The 24703-nt window shown below is 41.2% G+C and overlaps 2 protein-coding genes across 6 annotated transcripts in view; one reads left to right on the forward strand and one right to left on the reverse strand.

Annotated features, from left to right (window-relative positions):
• The window catches only part of FBXW2 (F-box and WD repeat domain containing 2), a 28688-nt gene extending 9154 nt beyond the window's left edge, over positions 1-19534 (reverse strand). The window contains exons 1-5 of one of the 4 annotated variants that reach the window (XM_043453003.1): positions 19415-19534; positions 19204-19312; positions 13438-13855; positions 4529-4723; positions 2214-2347 (exon numbers count right to left, since the gene is read on the reverse strand). In XM_043453003.1, coding sequence (XP_043308938.1) covers positions 2214-2347; positions 4529-4723; positions 13438-13540 — 432 coding nt within the window. In that variant the 5' untranslated portion in view covers positions 13541-13855; positions 19204-19312; positions 19415-19534. Of the gene's footprint in view, positions 1-2213; positions 2348-4528; positions 4724-13437; positions 13948-18931; positions 19313-19414 lie in introns of those variants that run through there. The other 3 variants (XM_043453001.1, XM_043453000.1, XM_043453002.1) reach the window with 3 other exon arrangements.
• The window catches only part of B3GALT9 (beta-1,3-galactosyltransferase 9), a 56729-nt gene extending 32756 nt beyond the window's left edge, over positions 1-23973 (forward strand). Inside the window, exons 1-3 of one of the 2 annotated variants that reach the window (XM_043453006.1) lie at positions 19516-19643; positions 21261-21389; positions 22644-23973. In XM_043453006.1, the coding sequence (XP_043308941.1) occupies positions 21384-21389; positions 22644-23747 (1110 nt within the window). In that variant the 5' untranslated portion in view covers positions 19516-19643; positions 21261-21383 and the 3' untranslated portion in view covers positions 23748-23973. Of the gene's footprint in view, positions 1-19515; positions 19644-21260; positions 21390-22643 lie in introns of those variants that run through there. The other variant, XM_043453005.1, reaches the window with a different exon arrangement.
• Positions 23974-24703: the final 730 nt, after the last annotated feature.

Here is a 24703-nt window from a genome sequence, read left to right on the forward strand (position 1 = left end):
ACGAGATTGTATGGTATTTGCCTTTCTTTGACTTATTTCGCTTAGCACAATGTCCTTGAGGTCCATCCATGTTATCACAAATTGTTAACATTTCACTTCTTTATGGTTAAATAATATTTCAATATACATATACATCTATCCACCCATCAATGAACACTCTGGTTGTTTCTGTATCTTGACTATTATAGATAATACTGTAATGAACATGGGGATGTATGCATCTTTCTGAGTTTTCAATTTCTTTGGATAGATACCCAGAAGGGGAATCGCTGGATCATGCAGAAGTTTTATTTTTCATTTTTTGAGGAACCTCCAAACTGTTTTTCACAGTGGCTGCACCAATTTACATTCCCCTAAAAGTGAACAAAGTTTCTTTTCTCTCCACAACCTCACCAACAATGTGCTATTTCTTGTCTTTTTGATAATAGCCATTCTAACTGGTATGAGGTGATATCTCATTGTGATTCCGATTTACATCTGCATTTCCCTGATGATTTTGTTGAACATCTTCTCATTTATTTCTTAGTTGCTGTTTTCATCTATACACATTCTTTGGGAAAATGTCTGTTCAAATAATCTGCCCATTTTTTAATTAGACTGTTTGGTTTTTTGCTCTTGTGTGATTTACCTATTTTGGACACTAGCCCATGACCTATGATTTGTAAATATTTTCTCCCATTCAGTAGGTTGCCTCTTAATTTTGTTGACAGTTTCTTGTGCTGTTCAGAAGCTTTTTATTTAGTATGATGCAGTCCCACTTTATTCTTGTTTCTTTCTTTATTCTTTCTTCTTTGTTGCCAGATTCAAAAAATCACTGCCAAAACCTATGTCAAGATGTTCACTATGTTTTCTTCTAGGAGTTTTATGATTTCAGGTGTGTTAAGTCTTTAATCAATTTTGAGTTAACGTCTATGTATGGTTTAAGACAGTGGTTCAGTCTCATCCTTTTGATGTGGCTGTTCAGTTTTCCCAACAACATTTATGGAAGAGACTGTGCATCCTCCACCATATATTCTTGGCTCCCTTGTCGTAAATGAATTGACCATAGACACAAGGGTTTATTTCTGGGCTCTTAATTCTGTTCCATTGATCTAAGCATCTGTTCTGCTGACATCACATTGCTTTAATTACTGTATCTCTGTCACACAGTTTGAAAGCATGATGCCTGCAGCTTTGTGCTTTTTCAAGGTTTTTTTTTGTGTGTGTGGTTCCATGCGAATTTTAGGATTATTTGTCTTATTTCCTCGAAACATACCATTGGAATTTTGATGCAGACTGCACCGAATCTATAGGTTGCTTTGGAAAGTATGGACATTTGATTGTTCAAATTTGTGAGCATGAAACAACTCTCCATTCATTTGTCTACTTCAATTTCCTTCACTAATGTCTCACGGTTTTCAATACACAGGTCTTCCTGTTATATACTGATTAAATTTATTCCTAGGTTATTTCATTCTTTTTGATGCAACTGTATATGGGACTGTTTTTTCTTTACTTCTTTTTCTGACAGTTCTTTATCAGTGTACAGAAAAGCAACAGATTTTTATACAGATTTTATATCTTGCAATTTTACATATTTTAGTTCTAACAGATTTCTTATGGCATCATCAAAATATCACGCATTTGCAAATACTGAGAGTTTTACCTCTTCCTTTCCAACATGGATGCCTTTTTTTCTTTTTCTGCTCTGGCTACAACTTCCAATTACATGTTGAATAAAAGTGGCACATAATAAAATAATAAAATAAAACCAGCACAACGTCCTTTTAAGGAGTCTGCACATTTCTCTCTGTTCCACTTCCAGCAAGCGCTTTCTTTTTCAAAATGAAAATTGCTTTTCTGATTTAAAAAGAAACATGCTTATCCTAAAGGGAAAAAAGTACTCACAACTTCAGAAGAAATAATTATCTCAACATTTCGGTGCAGAAACCACCACCACAGTCTACGTAGCTCTGACATAACCCGTGTTCCTCCCTCCCTCCACCCACCGGATACACTGTGCGCACCCTCCCGTGTCCACAGCCGCGCGTTCACTGAGTTACTGAGCGTCTTTCACATGCTGGTCACTGCTGTGCGCCGCCGTGGCTCGGGGCTGCATCTATTCCACCTATGACTCATCTACCACTTATGAGTCAGCGTGTACCACCCTCCAACCCGCCCCCAGCCTCCCCACCCTCGGCAAGAGTGATGTCAGCATCAGTGAGCCTTCCTACCTTGGTGACCCATTCTGTGTGCCCGGTGAGAGTGTTCAGGCATGTCCCAGCAGATAAAGCCCACACCTTCACGGTGAAGTCTGCAGAGCCACTCACCAAGACGTCCAGTTCGTCGTTGTAGTCGACACTAAACACTAGTGTACACAACACACACACAGTTAAATAGGCCTTTGCCTGTGGGCCTTTTATCATAGAGCTCAATAACACTATTCTTCCTAGCTGCCCAAGTGTGTAATTTCCTAACCAGAACTACTGTAGGAAGGGTGCTTTCTCGACAAGCAATTTTTTGCTTAAAAAAATATACCCATTTCAAAATTCTTATTATAGATTATCCTAAGGATGGAAAGTCCCTGGAATATACCATCTCTTCCTTTTGTTCTAGCTTCAGAGTCAAAGGCAAACAAGTGTAGGAGACCCTGGCATTTCTTCTCAGGACTGAGAAGAAACACTGAACATAGGTGGACCTACTGAGATTTGTACTATTTATTGCAGTAAGATAAAATGTCAGGAGTATTCATTCTCAAGAAAAGTCAGTATAATGAGAAAAACAAAGCAAAGATCTTAAGTTCAGACTGAGCCATTCTCTCAAACTGATTTTCTTCAGACCTATATCCCTGGCATCTAAAACAGTGCCTGAGTATAACAAGTACTTGTTTTTATTTATTTTTTTCTTTTTTCTTTTTCTTTTTTAAGTGAAGTCGTTCAGTCATGTCCGACTCTTTGCGATCCCATGGATACCAGGCTCCTCCGTCCATGGGATTTTCTAGGCAAGAGTACTGGAGTGGGTTGCCATTTCCTTCTCCAAGGTACTTGTTTTTAAATGCCTGTCAAGCTCTAAACAGACACCAGGGACCCAGAGATGAAGACACTGCTCTTTTCTTTAAGGAACTCTAAGTGAGGGGTGGAGAAGGAAGTCCAAAAAAAAAAGTAAATGTTTACCTCTTGCTAGGGAAACACCAAGGAGAAAGACTAACTCTGCCCAGGGGTATCAGGGAGGACTTCGGGAGGAGGCGATATTGGAGGTGGGCCCTAAAGGATGAGTAGAGTTTATCAAGAAAAGAAAGAGAATACTGCAGGGAGAAGGAACAGCAAAGGCATGGAGTCAGGAAAAGCCACAGCAATGTCTTGGGAACATTGAGGAAATTTTTTAGAACCGGGTTCTCAAAGCTGACCAAGTGTAAAATCAGCTGGAACAGGTGCAATCCTTGACACTGTGGAATGTTACACTGTTTGATACATAAGCTCCATATTAAATCATGTATCTTCAAATATTAATGACTACAAACAAGTGGCAGCAGACTGAAGAAGAATGTACAGGATGACAAACAAAATGGGGGGTGCAGATTCGGTGGGGTTTATTGTTTTTTTTGGGGGGGGGCCATAAAACAGCTAAATTTACTTTAAAGAATTACTGAACACCATGCAAGGAATTCAGGATCTAAGGGTGAGTAAGACAGGTGGGATCCCTGTGCTTCTAGAGCTGACAGGTGGGTGGGGGAACCAGTTACCATACTCACTTGTATGATGGGTGTTACACAGGTTACTGGGAAACCTATAGCAGAGAAACTCAACCTGTTTAGGGTGTCCAGGAAGGCGCTCATAAATGTGATGCTCAAGAGCACAGACTGTGGCTCTCAGAGGCTAATGCAGTGGGTGATGTGGGTGGGGGGTGGGGAGGGGAGGCGGAGGAGAAGGGAGGGGAGGCGGAGGAGAAGGGAACTAGCTCACATGATTTCTGCACAAAGCTCCAGGATACAATGAAGCAGAGGAGACACTCTGATCAAAAGGCTTCGTTCAAATGACCAGTTTTACAAACTAAGGTTGCTGCAACCTTATTAGGAAATATTGAGGTATCTCCTTTTCATCTTGTCCCTCAGCAGTGAGATTATTATCAACCAAGCTCCAATCTGATGTAATCTGTGTAGTCACTCCTAAGGATTTCCAGTCCTAATTCTACATATAAAGTGGACTAAATTTACATTTATTCAATTTGGAGGTATGGAATTTGATCAAAACAAAGGAAGCCGACTGTGCAAACAGGAAATAAATGAAATGGGAGAAAAGAACTGCCTCTCCTAGCCTAAGGGTATAAGGTCATTATGAGTTAAAAAATGGGCCAAGGAGAAGCAAAATTCGAGGTAAAATTGTTAAGTAAGAATAACCTGAATAAAGAGATTAACTGTACTGACTGGAAAAGTAGTAGGGGGAAAGACAGATTAAATTAAAAAAAACAAAAGATGGATCACATTCTTGGCCCCTGGCTTTAAGCAACGTGGCTAAAGGAACTGGGAAAGCCGTGAAGAGAGGCGACCCACCCGCCCCCGTGTGCCCCCGGAAGTGCTGGGTCCTGGCTCCGGAGCTCCATTCCCAGCAGGCCACGGTGTTGTCAAAGGAGCCTGTCACAAGCTTCTGCTCATCAAACTTCACCGCAGCACAAGTGTGCGTCTGGATGCCATAAACACATTGCCCTGTGCTCACATCCCACAGTTTTGCAGACAAGTCATCTGACCCTTCAAGAGAAAAACAGGGAGGTTAGTAAGAAGACAAACACTCTAGAGAGGTGGAATCAGTCCCCAAAGATGGCATCCTTAAAGGAGAACCTTAACCTCCTCCAGCACTCCCACTTAACAGCTGGGGGAAACTAAAGCGAGAGAGAGGAACACAGCCTGCTCTGCATCGCCAAAATAGTGTTAGCAGCCCTGGGACTGACTCCAAGCCTCGGTTTAGTCCTTTTCCCTAAACGCTCCAGGTTACAGAGCCGTGTTAGACTGGAGCATCCCTTGGTGCTTCCACTTGTAAATTTCCCTAAATCTCTGGCTATCATGAGCTCTCTGACTTAAGCTTAAAATGATGGGTATTACCTATCACTGCATGTGTACACTTGCCTGCCTGTCCATTATCCAACAACTGAACAAACAAAGAACGCTGAAATAGTAAAGCTGTAGGCTGGAACATGTTCCACTCTAAGGCAAGTCAAAGACAAGCCCCGATCACTGGTTAACTTCTACAAAGGCTAACCGCTAATTTCTTGAGCCATCCTGAAATGTGTGAAGGAACTTCAAAGAAAATAAGACATAAACTATTCCCAGACATTTACAACAATTCAGCAAAGGGCTTGGAAAGTCTCTTAAGATTATGCAGGATAAAAGGCAGGTTTTACTTCTGCCTCTGATGAAAACTGTGTAACAATTCACAACATTACTGTTTAGTAACCAAGTCACGTCTGACTCTTTGTGGCCCCATGGACTGTAGCCCCCCAGGCTCCTCTGTCCATGGTATTTCCCAGGCAAGAATACCGGACTGGGTTGCCATTTCCTCTTCCGGGGGACCTTCCAGACCCAGGGATCGAACCCGTGTCTCCTGCATTGCAGACAGATTCTTTACCACTGAGCCACGGGGGAAGTTGCATTTAAAATCCTAGTGATTAATTCATGTTTCACAATTTACCTTAATAAAATATTAAGAATTGACAAAGTCATTTTGAAGATACGTAAATGTAATTCCTATAATAAAGACATGGTATCTTGGAAAAGCACCAACTGATCAGTTTTCAAAAAGCTTAAATGACTAAATAAAGCCAGCCACAATTCCACCTTTAAGGACTGATCAAGAGCCACTGTTTCAGACAATGGAAAAATAGCTATCAGTTATGAAAGAGCAGAGCAGAAATTTCACCCCTGGAAAACCCTATGAGAGCATACTGAAATGAAGACTCTATTTGTTGTTATCTTACTAATTAGGGATTCAGTTTCCTTTCTATAAAATTAAAGGTGAGACTTGGCTGGTGGTTCTCAATGGCATATGAGGCATCAGAATCAACTGGAGTGCTTTATCAAGACATCCATGCTAGGCCTCATCTTCAGAGATTCTAACTCAGAACATCCGAGGCAGGAGAAATAATTATAAAAACCTGCCAGATGAACTTATTAGCAATGCATTGAGAACCAATGATCTAAGAACAATACTATCCGATAGAAAGATAGGACAAGCCATGTACGCAATGTAAATTTTTCTAATGTTTACTTTAAAAAGTACAAAAAAGGGGAAATAATTGAATTTTTAACTCAGTATGCCAAAAAACATTATCAGCTAATGTAATCAATATAGAAATGTATTAATGCAATGGTTTACACTCTAAGTCTTCAAAATCCAGCAAGGACTTCCTATCTCACACCTCGGTTTGAAGGCGCTGTATTTCAGGTGCCCAGAAGTCAGGGGTGCTGAGTGGCTACCACCGTGGACAGCACAGGTCCAGACAACCTTTAAGGTCCGCTCAGAGTTTTAGGAGAGTCAGCATTTTGTGGCTGTATTTCTAGGAAGCTAAAGCAGGAAAAGAAGTTATATTTGGTCCTAACTGAGCTTGGTTCTGATTTACTGCCAGTGTTTCACAGGGTCGCCTTCATTCATTCAACCCATATTTGGAGAACTTCTGTGTCAGGCAGGGATCCTGCTCTTGTGGCGCTTGGTCTTCCAAGGAAGACAGGAAGGCCAAACAAGCAGTGACAACTCAGTTAAGTGGTGGGCGGCACAAGAGCCCACAGCAGATACGAGGAGGGGATGAGAGGAGAAAGCACCCCAGATGGAGTTCCGCTGAGTTTACGGCTGTGCTCCTCAACATCAAGGTGTTCCACAAACACGCCTTAGGAGAAGGCACCCCTGGCCCCACACCATACACTCTGGTGTGCTGTGAAGCCAGGCCTTGGTGTAGGACTGTCTGAAGAAGGAATTTCATGGCTTAAAGAATACCCAAACTTGGAACTTCCCTGGTGGTCCAGTCGTTAAGACTCCGAGCTCCCAATGCCAGTGGCACAGGTTCAATCACTGCTCACGGAACTAAGACCTCGCATGCCACATGGCACCACCAAAAATAAATACAAAATTAAAAAAATTTTTTCAATATTAACAAGTTGAAATCTAAAGGATGAATACAGTGATCAGCACCCTCTCTCCCAATCAAAAAAATAAAATATAAACAGTATGTGCCACAGCTCAGCCAAACTTTTTCTGCAAAAGACTGGACAGTAAATATATTAGTCTTCTGGAGCCACACAGTCTCTGGGGCAATTACTCCACTCTGCTGGATCTGGCCCCTGCGGTCTGTGGTTTACCAATCCCTGGAATACAACTATTTAATTACCTATTAAATATGTGAACACGCATTAGGGTCGATTCATAAAGAACTCCTTGAACCCATTCTATCAATGAAAACTATCTAGGAATTATTGACAATGCTTGTCAAATGCACGCCTCAAACAGGGACGCTGGCAACAGTTCAGTATGACTGGGAAGTAGTGGGAAAGGTCAGGATGGCAAACTGGGTGGCAAGGATGTTTAACTATGACCTCATCTGCATTTCTGAAAGACCTCTGTGGCAGCATCACAGGAAAAGATTTGAAGGGGAGCAAAGCTGGAAGCAGGAAGGACACTCATAAACTAGGCGGGAGGATACACAAAACGTGGCCTATACGTCAAAGGATTACTCTCCAGCCTCAAAAAGGAAGGAAATTCTGACCTAGGCAACAACATGAGCGAACCATGGAGACCATTCTCTAAGTGACCTTAAGTCAGTCACAAAAGAACAAATACTGCTCAGAGCCCACCCGTGAGGCACCCAGAGTGCTCACACTTAGAGAAAGCAGCCTGATGGTTGCCTGGGGCTGTGGGAGGAGGGGATAGGGTGTCAGTGATTAACGAATACTGTTTCAGTTTGAGAAGATGCAAAAAGTTCTGGAGACAGACGGTGGTGATGTCTGTGCAACATGAATGCACTTGATGGCACTGAACTGTGCATTTAAAATGGTTAAAATGGTAAATCTTCTATTTTCCCACAATTTGTTAAAAAAAAGGGGTGGGGAAGGAGATTATCTAACATTATATAGGAAAACACGAGGCCATTCAATTTTACACCATAATAAACATCAGAAAACAATCAGGTTGGGCTGCACTCTGTTTGACAAGGCAGAAGCCTAACTTCAGCTGCTAAGCCTTTAGGAGCCATTATCCTCTCCTCTTCTGCTTGTGTCAACCTTCTTCATAGACTCTCATTTGCTGTGCTGACGAGCCCAGCATGTTTTCAAAGAGGTCACCAATGATACTGTGTAGAGAGGAAAGTGAACTAAATAAACGTAGACTATTTTTCATTACATGAAAGGGGAAAAAAAGCCCTCTCAATTCAGAAAACAGGATGAAAATAATCTTTGATATAAAAAAAGGTAAGCAGAAAAATGAGCTGTAACGCAAATAGAGTAAGCTATCTTATCAAGCTAAGTTTAAATATTTAACTGGTAGAATCAGATCTCAGCTCTCAAACCATCTGAGTCATTTGACTCTGTTAACCAACTGAATAAACATTTACTACTGCCTCTTTAAGACAGGCAACTTTCATTCTCCTTTTCAAAACTGTTTATTACCCTCTGTCTCTTTACCTCTCCCCATTTCTCTGAGTACACACTCAAAAGGATCCACCCTACACTCTATGCATTCTTTTTCCTCTCCATCTCCTTTTAAAATTTCACTTGCAGCCACGGATATGATGTGACTAACTCCTAAACCATTCTCTGCAGCCCTGAGCACTCTTGAAAGCTCTTACCCTGCATTTCCAAATATTATGGGACTCTCCACTTACACATCCAATGAGATTCAGTTCATCCCACACTGAACTCCATCTATCCTCTTGAATTTATTCTCAGTTTCTACTCTTTTACTAGTACTATATCTTCGCATTTGTACATGCAGCTAGAAGACTGCAGTCATTTTTGAAATATCCCTATTCCTTGCCACACTCCCAATTCACTGCCAAATCCTGTCATTTCTATTTCAATAGCTACTCTTCCATTCAACTGCTACTTTCAGAAATCTCTACCCTTAGTATCCTGTATCTAGACCTATTTAAACTCATCTAAACTGCAACGGACTAGTAATTTAATTTGGAAGCTCGAGATCTGTCTGTTAAAAGGTATCAAAAGAATTAATATCTTCTGGGGGAACACTTTAGAAATGGTAGGGTGGCTTCCCTGTCACAGTGAGAGGACGTTACTGGCCTCTGCTCGGCAGAGACCAGGAATGCTGGACATACTGTACTGTCTGCAGCGCACAGAGAGAATCACCTTGTATTCTGCATGACATTCCTGAAGGTCCTGCCAGATACTCCTAAGTGTAAAGCTTATTCTTAGTTACCTGAGCCTAATTTTTGCTGTTTTACAAAGCATATTAGCAGGTTAACTGTGTGCTTAATTTTCTATGAGTGTAACTATCAGATAAACTGAGGAAAAGATGTCCTTTCCTGGGGACTCTGCTAAGGGCTTTTCATCTCTTGAAAAGATCAAGTCGTGGATGGCATCTGTGGCGCAAGTGCAACCTTCTACATCCACAGGGGCCATGCTCACGACAGTACATACAGGTGCAGACACCTGATCACCACCTTCCACAACAGCCACGGCTGGGCATGTGTTCCCTGTTACTTTAAATTATAGTGCTCTTATTTCTCCTCTGGGTCAGACTTTGGCTATCGATTTTTAAAATGTGTATGTATAGACAAGTTGCTTCCATGACTTTTAATTCATGATAGGAGGATATTGTAAAATCTTGTAAAAAGAGGACCCAAGTCTGACAGAAACAAGAAACAGTAGTTTCTTTGAAGTGGAAGGCCCTGAACCGGACTCTCTTTTTGCTCAAAAATCACTCAGAGTTCATAGAAAATGGCCCAAATGCATGTTCACGGCGTTCCAGCCCAAACCTATTTCTTCAGATTATACTCTAAGAGTCTGAGAGGCCCCATTTATGTTCTAAGATGTTGGCATTTCCTCCTCCACGCTCGCACCTTTCCATGTCTTTAGAATGCTCTCTTCCTGTTGGAAAACCCTGACTGTGTATCTCAAATCTCCAAAATGCACGCATTCTTCAAGACCCAACATAAACACTGCTCTGCTTTCTCAAAAGAAGAAACCATTCCTTTCTTTTGAACAACTACATATTCCTCATACAATTCAACTACATCATTTTTTTGGTTGGTCTCTCTTTTAATTAAGATATAGCTGATAGACAACATTGTATTAATTCCAGGTGTATAATGCAATGATTTGACATCTGTATATACTGTGACATAGTCACCACAACAAACTAGTTAAATACATCATCTGATCACACCTCCTTTATAGCTCGTTTTTCTTGTTTGCCTGCCTGCAAGTCAGAGATTACAATATAGCCATTTATAGGCTGAATATGACCCAACCACAATATTTTTAAAATTTGAATAATACTTAGAAAATTAATACTTTTTAAAAAGTGAGGCTATTTCACAAAAACCTAGACTTGGGGCTTCTCCTGGAAAGTCAGATCTGACAATTCTGAGCCTGAACTGCACACGGGAAATATCTCCTACGGGAGAGCAACAACTCCCCATGGCGGTGTTTTCTCATCAGCCACAGCTCACACGGAACTAGAGCCGAGGTCAGGCTCGAAGGTCCGCAGTGAGCCTCAGTCAGGCTATCTTCCTGATCACAGTGTGTACGTTCTCTGAGGAAAGAACAATTCTGAATCAGCTACGCGTGCTCACGCTGCCTGTCACGCAGTCGGCATTTTATAAATAAATATCTACTGAACAGCACCGAACACAGCAGGTTCCTCTCTCACCATTTCAGAAATGAGCAGAATTTCTGAAATTCTGAACGCACACATACAATCTCATACAATCATACAATCTATACCACGCTAATTTTTAGCATTATTAACCCTTTTGGTAAAACTGTTTCACTGCTTGCTTAAGGGCTAATCTGAGAGTCGCTAAGTTTATTGCCAAATTCAGAATTTCCCAATTCAACAACAGTGAAAAGACAAGCTCTTAAGTGACGAGGTGATACAAACACATGTTTAATTCTATTAACAAATATTTCTTGCTAGTAACAGTCCCAAGAATGCTGCTTTAAATAAATGCTTTGAATCATTTTCAACAGCACAATTTTCCATAATCAAAGTCAGTGAATTTAATCATACTAAAAATAAGATAGCATATAGACTCACCTGGAGAATAATCTTAAAATGCAGGGTTGTGTCCACAGTCATTTGTAGATATTAACTGCCCAGGTAATTAGGGAATTCAGTGAATGTATTCCATTCACTTCTGTGCCAAGTAACTGAGGTTTTATTGCGTTTCAAAAGCAAAGTTTAACAAGACATTAAAAAAAAAAAAAAAAAGCTGGAGCTAGTTCTGAAAATGAGACCACTGCCAGCATTGACCCAAGTGTGAATAAGTGCCAAGTTCAAAGGCAATATGGCATCTTAATCTTAAAAAAAAACAAAAACCTGCCAGTGATTATGAGGCAAAAAGAATACTGAAAAGTCATCACCACAGGTGGGAAAGTAGATCAAGGTATAGAAGAACAGATGATGTTGTTCCAATAATCAGGCTTTTAATAGGACAGGGAAAATAACATGAGCATGGAGTAATCTCAGGATGACAAACAAAACCATGAAATACCTTAAATGTTTATTTTATAAAACTGACAAAGTGTTGAGCATTTCAGAGAATGTCACCACATTAAGAAAATGGACAACCTCAGTGAACAAAGAAATTCAACTTTAAGACAGTCTTGAGAAATCATACCTCTCTTCACCATTAAAAATATTAAACTGAGTATGGCAGGACTCTGAGGGAGAAGCAGGTTCACCTTAGACTTCGCTGTGGGCATAGCACCAATTCAATACATCTGGAAAGGACACTAAGAGGCGCTATAAATTCATTCATACTTCTGGATCTGGTGATTCTGCTCTGAGGCTTCTGCCTCAAATGAATAATACAAAGGGAAAAAACAATGCAGACAAAAATATCCATAAAAACAGAAACAACCTGAATATGCACTAGTATGGAAATGGCTAAATGATGATGATCTATTTACACAAAGAAACAGTGTATGACAACCACGTAGTTCAGGTTAACACTCAAGTGTGTGTCAGAAATCATCCTGAGGAAGAAGCACAGGATGTCCCCGAGCGGCGGCAATGTGCTCAGTCGCTAAGTCGCTTCTGACTCCTTGTGATCCCACAGATGGCAGCCCGTCAGGCTCCTCTGTCCATGGAAATTTCCAGGCAAGAATACTGGAGTGGGTTGCCACTTCCTACTCCAGGGAATCTTCCTGACCCAGGGATCAAACTTGTGTCTCCTGCAGTGGCAGGCAGCTTCTTTAACACTGCACCACCTGGGAAGCCCAATACTGTATATTATATATGATGGGAGCAAATAGCATTATGATCACTGATAAGATGATCTAGAACCTCAAGCCATTCTAAACTTTGCTTAGTCATTATACACAACACCTATCAACATGTACCTGAAACATGGGCACTAACTATATAATCATATGTAGAAACACATGCCCATTATAATTGGAAGATGCACATAATTCTAACTTTAATCATTACATTTATAATAAAAAGTTACTTTACTTGCTGTTATTGTTGTTGTTTAGTCGCTAAGTCATGTCTGACTTTTTCATGATCCAACGGACTATAGCCTGCCAATCTCCTGTGTTCATGGGATTTCCCAGGCAAGAATGCTGAGGTGGGTTGCCATTTCCTTCTCCAGGGGATCTTCTTGACTCAAGAGATCAAACCCACATCTCCTGCATTGGCAGGCGAATGCTTTGCCACTGAGCAACCAGGGAAGCCCTGCTTGCTGAGTTTTAAAATATCCAACTATTTTCATTCCCATGCCCAAGCTCTTCTAAATTCTTCTAAGAACCCCAGGATCTTAGAGAAAGAGAAACAGTTCCCTTTGCATATTTTAAATAAAAGGAAACAAACAGGTTTCATAATCCTTTCAAAATGAATTATTTGCTAGGAATAGACAGCAACTTTTCTGTTTTTCCCCCAAAATCAGTGCTGATAGGAAAAAAAAAAAAATTAACCAACATGAAGGACTGTTTATGGAAGAAAAGTATAGAAAAACATAGAGCTTTCAGACTCATCTCACATTTATAAGAATATCTGGAGCTTTCTTCTCATAAAATTTTATAAAAATAATTGTCTTCTCAGAGTGAAAAAGGATAAAGGGGTGGTGGTGTGGAGAGGAGGAACCAGTCAGGGATGGAGGGATAATGCCATCATAGATATCTCAGATAATTAACAACTGCTGTTATGAAGCCTGAGGAGTAGTATTTTGTTCTGTCTGTAAGATTACACTCCTACGAAACGTTTTAAAAAAAAAAAAAAAAGGTCCAGGCTGTCTTACCTGTACACAGAAGTCCATCTTTGTAGTAAAGTGCATACACTCTGGCACTGTGTCCAATTAAAGATGAGGTCTCAAAGGCTTCATGGTCCTCCAGTTGCTTCATTCTCAAAATAGCCTTCAAATAAACCTTCTTCCAGTGCAAAGCGTCCTGAACAGAATCATCTATCTGCCAGCCCAAATTTTTACAGGCGGTCTGCCACACCTCTGTACAGGCACTTATCACCTTATTCCACTGTTTAGAGACGAGGCAGCACGTGAGTAAAGTCTGAGGGTCGAGCCATTTTAACAAATAAAAACTGAGCTCCAGGGGAAGGAGTTTGAGGAAGTCCCGCTTGAGCAGAGTCTCCAGGTTATTGGAGAGGTGTCTGAGCTGGACTGCCCCACTCAGACTAATCAGGTGATCCAGAGTTTCATTTTTCTGCAAGTCCGTCAGAGAAAGAAATGTAACAGAAATGTTATCAAGCCATGTCTCAAAGTCCTTTCTCTCCATAAGGTTATGGAAAAATTTACCTGTGGCACATCAAAATATTGTATTAGTTCTGCTCAAAAAGACCATTCAAGCAAGACTGCTAACAAATGAAGTATTAAAAATTAGTGCAAAAAACTGTTACAACTTTAGAGCTTAGTTACATTACAACTTTACAGTTAATACATTGCATTTATCTGAAATAATTTCCATGCACACAAAAGAAAACACATTTGAGAAAACATACTTTAACAAATCATGACCTCCAAAACATAACTCAGTGAAACTAATTTTGGTGTGTGTGACTTGCTCCTTCTGAAGTCTATCACATGCTACATGCATCTTCACAGTAAAAGATTTACAAAGTATTCATTCTTTATGAAACAGTGTATTCTGTATAATAGAACCCCCATCAAAATCATCATGATAACATTTTCTTAAATACACTCTACTTGGGCACGAAAATCACAAAAATAAGCACAAGGATGTGATACCCAAAAAGTAAGTCTCTAGAGCAGTAACTTGAGACATCAGTTATCAGGCTACGTATAACCTGACCTGTTGCAGGAATCACAGAACTGACTACTGGCTTTTGCAATAGATGTTTAGGCAAAAAGGTTTGGGGAAGAAAAATAACCAGGTACAGTAAGTTATCTGGCTCAGGTGTTCTGGTTCTTCCACTTCCTTTACGGCACTGCCTGTTAGAACATGAACTTCCAAAAGCCTTATCTGGCCTTACACGGTCTGTTTTAATAAGGTTAATATGAGCTGGAGACAACTCTTAACCTCATGTGTCTCCAAGAGCCATAAGGGTCCTGGAGGTGTGCACAAATAAGACAAATCAGCCATCGTGATGCTTACAAGGCGCACCAAGAAAGGTACCATCTCCTTCACTTTGCACATGAGGAAGTTGCAGGTCAGAGAAGGTAAGTGATTTGCCTACAGCCAACAGGGCTATAAAATAGCAACAGAACAGGCTGAAAGCCAGTGCTCTCAAGATCAGGACTCTTCCAGACACACCAAGCTGTCTCTCTCTCTCTGAAGCCAGTTACCATCAGGAGAATCACAACCTGGTGATAAGATCTGGGAGCACTGAGTCCATCTGATTAAACCATCTTCCCCTTTAAGGTTAACTGGAACCTCCCTCCCCCCACCAAAATACAAGTATCCATCAATCCATACTGTGTCAAGGTGTCTACCCACTCTTAATGGGGACTAAACTAATGGGAAGAGAAGAAAAAGTAAAGCAAATCTGTGAAAACCACCTGTTCCAAGATCAGCCATGTTGATAGATATTAGTGCTGGGCAATAGGTACATGGGGTTTCTTTTTAAATTAGATTTTCATGTGTTGAAACATTTCAATGATTAAAAAAAAAAAAAACTTTCCTTGTAATCTGACCAGTTTCCCATCATATTGTCATACTAATTTAAAAACCTAATGTCCAAATTAAAGTGAAAGAGGAAAATAAATTCATTTATCAGTTCAGTTTGGTCGCTTAGTTGTGTCTGACTCTTTGCAACCCCATGGACAGAAGCACACCAGGCTTCCCTGTCCATCACCAAATTCCGGAGCTTGCTCAATCTCATGTCCATTGAGTTGATGAAGCCATCCAACCATCTCATCCTCTGTCGTCCCCTTCTCCTCCTGCCTTTCATCTTTCCCAGCATCAGGGTCTTTTCCAATGAGTCAGTTCTTCACTTCAGGTGGCCAAAGGACTGGAGCTTCAGCTTCAGCATCAGTCCTTCCAATGAACATTCAGGACTGATGTCCTTTAAGATTGACTGGCTGGATCTCCCTGCAGTCCAAGAGACTCTCAAGAGTCTTCTCCAAAACCACAGTTCAAAAGTATGAATTCTTCAGCGCTCAGTTTTCTTTATGGGCAAACTCTCACATCCATACATGACTACTGGAAAAACCAGAGCTTTGACTAGACAGACCTTTGTCGGCAAAGTAACGTCTCTGCTTTTTAATATACTGTTTAGGTTTGTCATAGCTTTTCTTCCAAGGACCAAGTGTCTTTTAATTTCATGGCTGTAGTCACTATCTGCAGTGATTTTGGAGCCCAAGAAAATAAAGTCACTGTTTCCACATCTATTTGCCATGAAGTGATGGGACCAGATGCCACGATCATTTACCAGGTTTACACAAATAGTCAGATCTCACTGTCCAACTTCATTAATATTAAGGTATGTAAAGATCATTTTCATTAATTTCCCAATATCAAATTTGACAGGAACATTTGTTATCAAACAAAAAGCAGTTAAAGCAAACAAACCACTTCTAATCACATCATCTGGTGATTAATGTGTCTAATGTTCTCAAATAGTGAATGGACTTTAAGTCTCATGGTTTGGGCTAGGTAGGATTTATTAATTTAAGGATTTACTTGGCTGCCAAAAACTAATGAGTTCACGGCAAGTTGTATGAACTTAACACAAGATAACAAGTGTCCTGGGAATTTCTTGGTTGCCCAGTGGTTAGGACTCTGCACGTTCACTGCCAGAGGGCCTGGGTTTGATCCCTGGTCGGGGAACTAAGGTCCCACAGGTTGCTTGGCACAGCAAAAAAAAAAAGCCACCAACAAGATTAACAAGCCTCCTTTTTCTGAATCCTAACCACCTTTTTATCTGTAATATTTCTGCAAAAGTTTTACTTAAAAAAAACCATTCACAGCAAGACAAGAAAAAAGTTTCTGTAGACATTCATAGAATGTCGCCAATAGATAATTAATCCTGGCCAACTAAAAATATAACCAAAACATGTGCCCAGGAATCATTTTTTACCATGAAGAAGTGGGGCGAGGGGCTTCTTCTATTGCATCGGCCAGGCCACACACACGAAGTGTGCCACATACGCATCTTAGGAATACTGACATTTGTGTACAGTGAACTGTTACTTATAATACCCATGAAAACAGTATCATTACCAAACAACTAAGAGACATCATACAGCACACCCAATCAATGAACCCAAGACATCACAGAGGTTATGGGATGAGTTTGCCATTGAGCACCTTTAAAAACCTAGGCATTTCTGAGATTTACACATTCTCCTAACAAGAATTTTCTTCCAACTCTTAAAGACTGCCCTTTAAGCTACTGAACCCTTTACGGGAAGGTCTTATCCAGTTCTTCACCTCTCACTATCATGAAAAAGGCATCTTTTTAAAATAAAGTAGGACCCATTAGCTTTGCAGAATGCACTATTAAAAAAAAAATCAGCTTTTGTTTCTGTAAAAAATGAACTGACTCTGGAGAGAACTTTCTTAAGGTCATAGGTCTAAACTGAAGTCTTAGAGAGCCTTTAGAAATACCATGTACTGGCAGCACAAGGCCCCACAGGGAATACTTCAGGAAGTGAGATTTCAATTCAACTGAAGGAGGAGCTTTTAAAACATCAGAGCTTTCCAATAATGGAACAGCTGCCTCCAGGGTGGTGAGCTTCCCATCACTGGGAATGGTCAAGGACAGCTAGCTAGAGAGGCGGATTGAGGTAAAGGAAAATGTTTTGAAGTCAATCAAATCTTCCACAGATTCAGCCACTTCCTATGTGATCATGAACATACTCAACTAACTTCTGAACTTCAGTTCTGTCGTCTGTAAAATGGAAGCAAGCTCACCTCGAGGGCTGTGCGAGGCACAAACAGTAGGGACACGCTCAGAACACAGCCCAGCAGGGTAACTCAAACGGCACTTTTTGTTAGTTTTGTTACTATGAGTACCTGGCAGGAAAGCTCCAGTAACATCCCTTTCAACCCTAGGATATCACCAGTTTCTCTTTTTTGTTCGTTCCACGCCCCCACTCCCATTTCTCTTAAAATGGATTAAAATATACAGGAAAAAAAAGAAAAACCTCAACTGCTCAAACTTACTGGGAACTTAATTTTGTAATTAAGGGCAGTTACTGACAGGAGGCTGATTTCCCAGGAGAGGCACTCTCTTTCCACCCTCTCCACACTCCAGCTCGGTGTCTCATTCTTCCCCCCAACCCCAACTTCAGACTCAACATAAAACTTGCCCTTCCTCCCTCAGTATTAACAATCACAAAGCTCTGAAACAGACAGATGTGAAAAGATTCCTAAACTGGGAGATGGGAGGCCTGGGCTTGGTCTCTGGTTCTGCTATTAACTCCCTACGTTCCCTCAGGTAACTCTCATCTTTGTACTGGTTTGGAAACACTAGAGTACTACTCATAGATGTTACCTCACGTGATTTTCACGACCTTGTGGAAGGTATGAGAACTGCCCTTAAAAAATGAAGAAATTTATGGTCCCCAAAGTGGAGTGACTTTCCCTGGGTCTCACAAGAAGGAGCGGGCACAACATCTTGCCCAGACCCCACCCTTCTCAAAAAAGCAAAACAAAACTTATACTTCCCGGTCTTAATAAAGACAGAATATTCTTGACTAAACATGCTGAATGCCGTTTACCTCTCCTCTCTCAGGACCTGGCCTAATCAAGACAGAAAACAAGACATTTGCTATCTTTGGGAGGGAGGTTTCATCTTCCCTCTCTTTTCTTATCAAGCATAACCAGGGTTAAAGAGAACAGAGGCTCTGAGCTTATCTAAATAAACTTACATATACATAAAATATCTTTTGAATACTCAAGAAGCTGGTTAATACTGATTGTTTCCAGAGAATACTGAAGGGTTGAGGAATAGGAGTGAAGGTCCCTTTATGAATTTAAAACAGTATGAATATCTGACCTGTTTATATCCGCCTTCGGTTTTAAGATGAATTTTTAAAAGCTTTGAAAGAATACAAACAGGGCTTTGCAACCCGACTTGTTGCTGGGTAACCCTGGGCAAATCACTTCACCTATCTCAAGCCCAACTTCCTCACTGGTAAAAGGTAACCACCAACAGCATTATCTACAAGCGCTTTTTACGAAGAATAAACGGGATAATGCACATAAAACGTTTAGCACAGTATCCGCACAGTGGAAGCCTACAAGAAATGCTGGCTACCACCATTATTTAGCATTAACCCTGCTATCTTTATTGCAAGCAGCACTCCACATACACACCTGTTTCCATGGCATACCCACAATTATGGCGCAGTCCCGCACATTAGTACAGCGCTTTGTACTTCATAAACCACCTCTCCACACTGCTTCATCCTTTAAACTCATTAACAGCCCTCGGACATCACGGTTAACTCATTTCGCAGCTAAGGAAACTGAGGCTCCAGGAGGCAGTCACTCAGTTCTCCCATCTCTAAATCAACTCCAGATCCCTTCAACCCGTCCGCCGCTCCCAGGGCCCCTATTCCCGGAGCCGTGTTCCGCGCGGCACTGACCTGAGCGAGCGCCCCGGGGCCCGGGACCTCGCGCCGGGCTCACACCAACTAGGCGCGCTCGGGCCGCCAGAGCCTCGCAGCGGCCAGGTCCGCTCCGCAGCCATGGCGCCTGCAGGGAGAGAAAGGCAAACAGCCCGAGGCGCGACGGGTCAGCAGAGGCGCGGGCCCCAAACAGCCCCCTCCGCGACCCGGCCCCGCCTAGAACACAGACCTGGACCGGCGGCCGCCGCTCTGGGTTCGCAGCCTCACAGGGGAGCGGCTTCCGGTGCTGCCTGCGTCATCTCCGCGCGTCCCTCCACCCGCGGCGCCCAGCGGACGCGGCTGTACTTCCGGCCGCGCCGTGAAGCGGAAGTGGGTGGGCAGAGGCGCGTAGAGGAAAACGGAGCATGCGCAGGGCCCTTTAGTCTTGTGGCACCGGGACCGAAGTTTACTTCCAGGAGGTATACAGAAATTGTCCAGCGAATTTATGTCCGTCACCCAATCTGATCTTGCACCACCGATTGACACTTTTTCTTATTATGCTCACTTTCCGAGGAGAGCGGCAATATAAGAGACATGTCCAAAGAACACCAATTCATATGACAGAGAGTCGTACGTGCAGTTAGTGGTAGGGCAGAGCAAAGGCTCCACGCGTCCGGAGTACACATAGGGCACTGAACACATGGGAAATAAAAAGTTGATTCTTTGTGGTGGAAATTAAGTATGGAGTTCAGAAAGTCAGGTCTTAAGAGAGCGGGTTTGCTTTGGTAGACAACAGGAAGACTGAAAACTTCTAAGCCAGAGGGTGACTGATGATGATATCACAGGAAAATTTAGGAAGACACAGGTTCACATGTCAGATTGGGTGAGCTTTATGAAAGAGAAGGCAGTGCTAAGGTAATCAAGAAAACCAGGCACTTCTATTTGCAGCAAATGATCTCAACCCTAGTACTGTAAGAGTTTGCTGAATCAAACTGAAAATTCTAGATGGAGCTGGCCCAGAGATAATATTGTTTGAACCTCTCATGGACAAAGAAACCAAATTGTCTCAGTTTAAGTCCAGAGACTACCCAGGAGCAAAATATATGGCTTATTAAAAAATGAAAAGAAAATTGCAAAATGGAATTTGTATTTAATGAAATCCAAGACCTATGTAAATCATTCAATTTTGTATATGTAAAAATTCTCATTTGCATTTTTTAAGGATATATATTCCCCACTTTGTAAAAAATCTCCAAGAATCCACAATGATTGTTGAGAAAACATAGCTTTAAAATGCAATGAATTATTCCTAGGCAAATAACTACAAAAACTGCTATGAAGGGCAGGCAGGAAGATCAATATGCAAAAAGAGAAACATGAAATATAGCCTGGCATAGGAACAGAAGGTTCAGTGCAACTGCTTGTGACAGGAACATAAAAATACGCTGGATGTTGTTTCTTTAGTAAACTTGCTGATCAAATGGTATTTGGAGTAATTTCTACACATAGAGACAATAGAAAAATTGCAAACATCAAACGCTTGGTTTTTCCAGTTCAGGCTAAAATGGATTACAGGTTGTTTTCTACTTTGAGATGAAGTTGCCTGGGAGAGGTAGATGGATGACATATAATTAAGAACAATCTTAACATGGCCTATACTAGGAATTCAAAATCCTTCCTGATGAGACATGTATCAAACTACACCATAAGTGTCTTTGGGTAGAAAAAAATGCACCCACCAGCGATGACAAGTATCTCTTGATGTTTAACACATTTCTTGCACGTGTATGTACCAGGGAGCAGAAACACTCTGTTTAGTTTCTTGAGATACACTCTGTGTGATGATGCTATGGAGACACGATATGTGTGAACTGTTCTTTCAACTCCCACACATACTTCACCAGGAACTCCATATAAAGACAAGGGGTCAGTTTCAAGAGGTACACAAGGTTGGAAGCATTTGAAGAGGTTTGCTTTCTATTCTTTGTTCTGGATTCACTCTAGCTGTAACATGATCGGCACTTGCTCTCCTATAGAGCCAGCAGGTATTCTGGGACAAAAGCTCAGGTTGATTGACAAGAAACCTTATCCTGAAGGTCTCAGGCACAAGGTACTGTGCTTCAGTTGCTGTTGGACTGAGTGATCCTGAGATACATTTGGACAAACTTTGGCATCTGGACTCAATAATTTCCAAAGCCCCCAAATTGTTCACAGACAACATGCAGGTAAGTTTCTTACAATCTTTGTAGCACTTTATATCTACTAGAATAAGCTTTGAGTAGGCTGAAGTTTCTTCTTTGTGTAAATCATGAGATGAACTAAAAAAAAAAATGGAAAGGAGTTCAGATTATAATTGTGGGAATTTGTTTTGCTTTGTTGTTTTTTTTCTTATTAAACAGACATGGGAAAGTAAAAGATGGACTTCAGGAGTCTCTAGTGGTTAAGAGTGAGCTTTGAAACTGACAGATTTGAGTTCATATCATGGCCCTATCTCACCCTCTTCTTACTCACTAAATGATCCTGGGCAAATGCCTAAACCACATGGGTGCTCAGCTTAAGTCTGAAGATAACCTATCTCAAAGGGGTATTAGCAAGACTGAAAAGAGTTAAGGCATGTAAAATGTTTAGCACAGGGCCTGGCTCACAGCCAGCACTCAATAAGACATTAAGTGTCACTATGGGAGTCTTTATTGATTGAAGCTCCGATGAACAGAGACTTAATTCTTCTAATGTCGCTGGCTCTGTTATATTGCAATACTATACTGTATATGTTCTTCCAGATGGAAAGTTTCCATCTCCTTTAATGCGATGGAATAAGCTTGGCATCAGATTGTCCTAGATCTCTGAGAAGGTGCTGTGCAGATAGCAGGAATCTGCCCATATTGAAAGACATGTCAGAAAGATTAGGGGACACTGTCAAAACAGATAATGTCAGAATTCAGTATTAAATTGAAAACTCTTACTAGAAGAATGTAAATGTTTGATAGTAGCCACTGTGCAGTGGTCAACAAAAGCTGCCACTCCATTCACAAATAGCCCTGGACCTTTGTAATCAGAGAAGAAACTGACCCAAGCACACTGGTTCCGGAGAGGACTGTCATATATTTTCCTGTAAGTTTTTAGCATGATGATACCAATTGTTACTTTATAGTCATGTCTATGTCTGATTCCTCTGTTTCCCCAGTGCCTAACACAGGTGCCTTGAACATAGTAAGGGTTTCATCCAAGCAAGAAAACAGACAACATTTTGTTCAGTTTCCACTTTGTGCTAAATACTGGTCTCAGTAGTACTGGAGAAGAGAGAGGCATGATGTCCAGGGGACCAAGATCTAGTGAGAGAGACAGGTAACAGAAACACTAACAATAAACACTTAAAAATAGTGTACTGTTAAGTGCTTTCAGGTGTACACATAGTATTCCGGGAGTGTGTACCCAGAAATGGGGATGAAGCTTGAATGAATGTGTGTTCTTTCGTTTAGGTGACTTTCTGCAGACTTTGGACCCATCAGTGGTGTTTCATCCTGTTTAATGTTATTCTATTTCATGCCTTGCTTTTTGGGGCTGATTTTGTGGAAGAATATTTCCTGCATGCTTTGCCTTATGTAGATGTGAAAGTTCTTGAAATTAAGGATAAGGCAAGAAAATTGAACACGGAGCCCTTGAGAAGCAATCTTTCCAAATACTATATCCTGAGCCAGTCGGAGGTGTGTAAAGGAAAGAGCATATTTTTGCTCTCTCTTATATTCAGTAGCCCAGAAAATGGAACAAGGCGGGATCTCATCAGGAAAACCTGGGGTAACGTGACCAGTGTCCGAGGGCACCCCATTCTCACACTATTTGCTTTGGGAATGCCTGTTTTGGTGACCACTCAGCAAGACATAGACAAAGAGTCCCAAAAGAATAATGACATAATTGAAGGCATCTTCTTGGACAGTTCTGAGAACCAGACTCTGAAGATCATCACCATGATGCAGTGGGCTGTGACTTTCTGCCCTAATGCCCTGTTTATCCTAAAGGTTGATGAAGAGATGTTTGTCAATATACCAAGCTTGGTGGACTACCTTCTCAATCTGAAAAAACACCTTGAAGATATCTACGTTGGAAGAGTTATCCATCAGGATACACCCAACAGAGACCCTAATAGCCAAGAATTTGTCCCTTTCAGTGAGTACCCAGAAAAGTACTACCCAGATTACTGCAGCAGGGAGGCCTTTGTTATGTCCCAAGATGTGGCTCGGATGATGTATGTAGTTTTCAAAGAAGTACCCATTATAGTGCCTGCTGATGTGTTTGTAGGGATTTGTGCGAAGTCCATTGGCCTTATACCCACCCACAGTTCAAGGTTTTCTGGGAAAAGGCACATCAGATACAACAGATGTTGCTATAAGTTCATTTTCACATCCTCAGAACCTACAGATGCTGAAATGCCCCTGGCATGGAAGGAAATTAACAGTGGAAAAGAATGTACGCTGCTTGAAACCTATTACGGGCTTGTCTCCTGCAAACTTCTGACATATCTTGACAGCTTTAAACGCTTTCACATGGGTACCATAAAAAATAATGCCATGTCTTATGATGACTAGGGTTTCTTTGTTTTTCTTCAGAGTGTGTTCTTTTAAAATTACCTCCAACCTTGTTACAGAAAATGTCCCTCCTTCCTTGTGTTTTTTATGTAGTTTCTCTGAATCTTTAATTGTACTTGGCAAGTTGCAAAGTGTCTTATTGCTCTGATGTACTACACTAAATTGAGATCTCATTTTAAGAAATTTAAATCGGTGTAACACGATTCTCTTCAAAATAAAACCTTCTGTCTAGAAAAGAGAGGACATAACATTGAATTATGACTCAGAAGTCTTGTTTCTCTTTTATAATTAATGGGTTTCTAAAAATCACATTCTATGGAACTCTCATGACTCAGTGATCACAGCAGTGACTGACTTTTTAGAATGCTCAGAATTAAAGAGAAACAAATAAGGAATTAAAAAAAAATGTTCATCTTGTCTGCAAGCAGGGAGACTTTTAGTAATCTGGATGGTGGAATCACATTTAAAAGTTTTAGCTACCTAGTATATATTAACTTAAATTTCACTACTATGAAGACTTGGCCCTCTCTTGGTTAAACAGTCTCCATCAGGTCCTAATTAAGCAGTGTTTTACAAAAGGGACGCAGCAAACATGCCTCTCCTCTTATGCGGATACTCTACTGGGCTTCCCTGCGTGGCTCAGTGATACAGAATCTGCCTGCCAATGCAGGAGACAGGGGTTTGATCCTGGGTTGGGGAGAATCCCTAAAGAAGGAAATAGCAACCCACTCCAGTATTCTTGCCTGGGAAATACCACGGACAGAGGAGCCTGGCAGTCCACAGGGTTGCAGAGTTGCACATGACTTAGTGACTAAACAACCACCACCATATAGTCTATTAGTTTCCTAGAGGTGCCTAACAGAATACAACCAACTAGGTGGCTTAAAACAGAAATTCAGTGGTATTAGCAGTAGCAGCAGGAAAATGGCCAGTATGGGAACACGGACAAACAGAAC

This window comes from Cervus canadensis, chromosome 30, assembly GCF_019320065.1.
Source record: "Cervus canadensis isolate Bull #8, Minnesota chromosome 30, ASM1932006v1, whole genome shotgun sequence".
Lineage (NCBI taxonomy): Eukaryota > Metazoa > Chordata > Mammalia > Artiodactyla > Cervidae > Cervus > Cervus canadensis.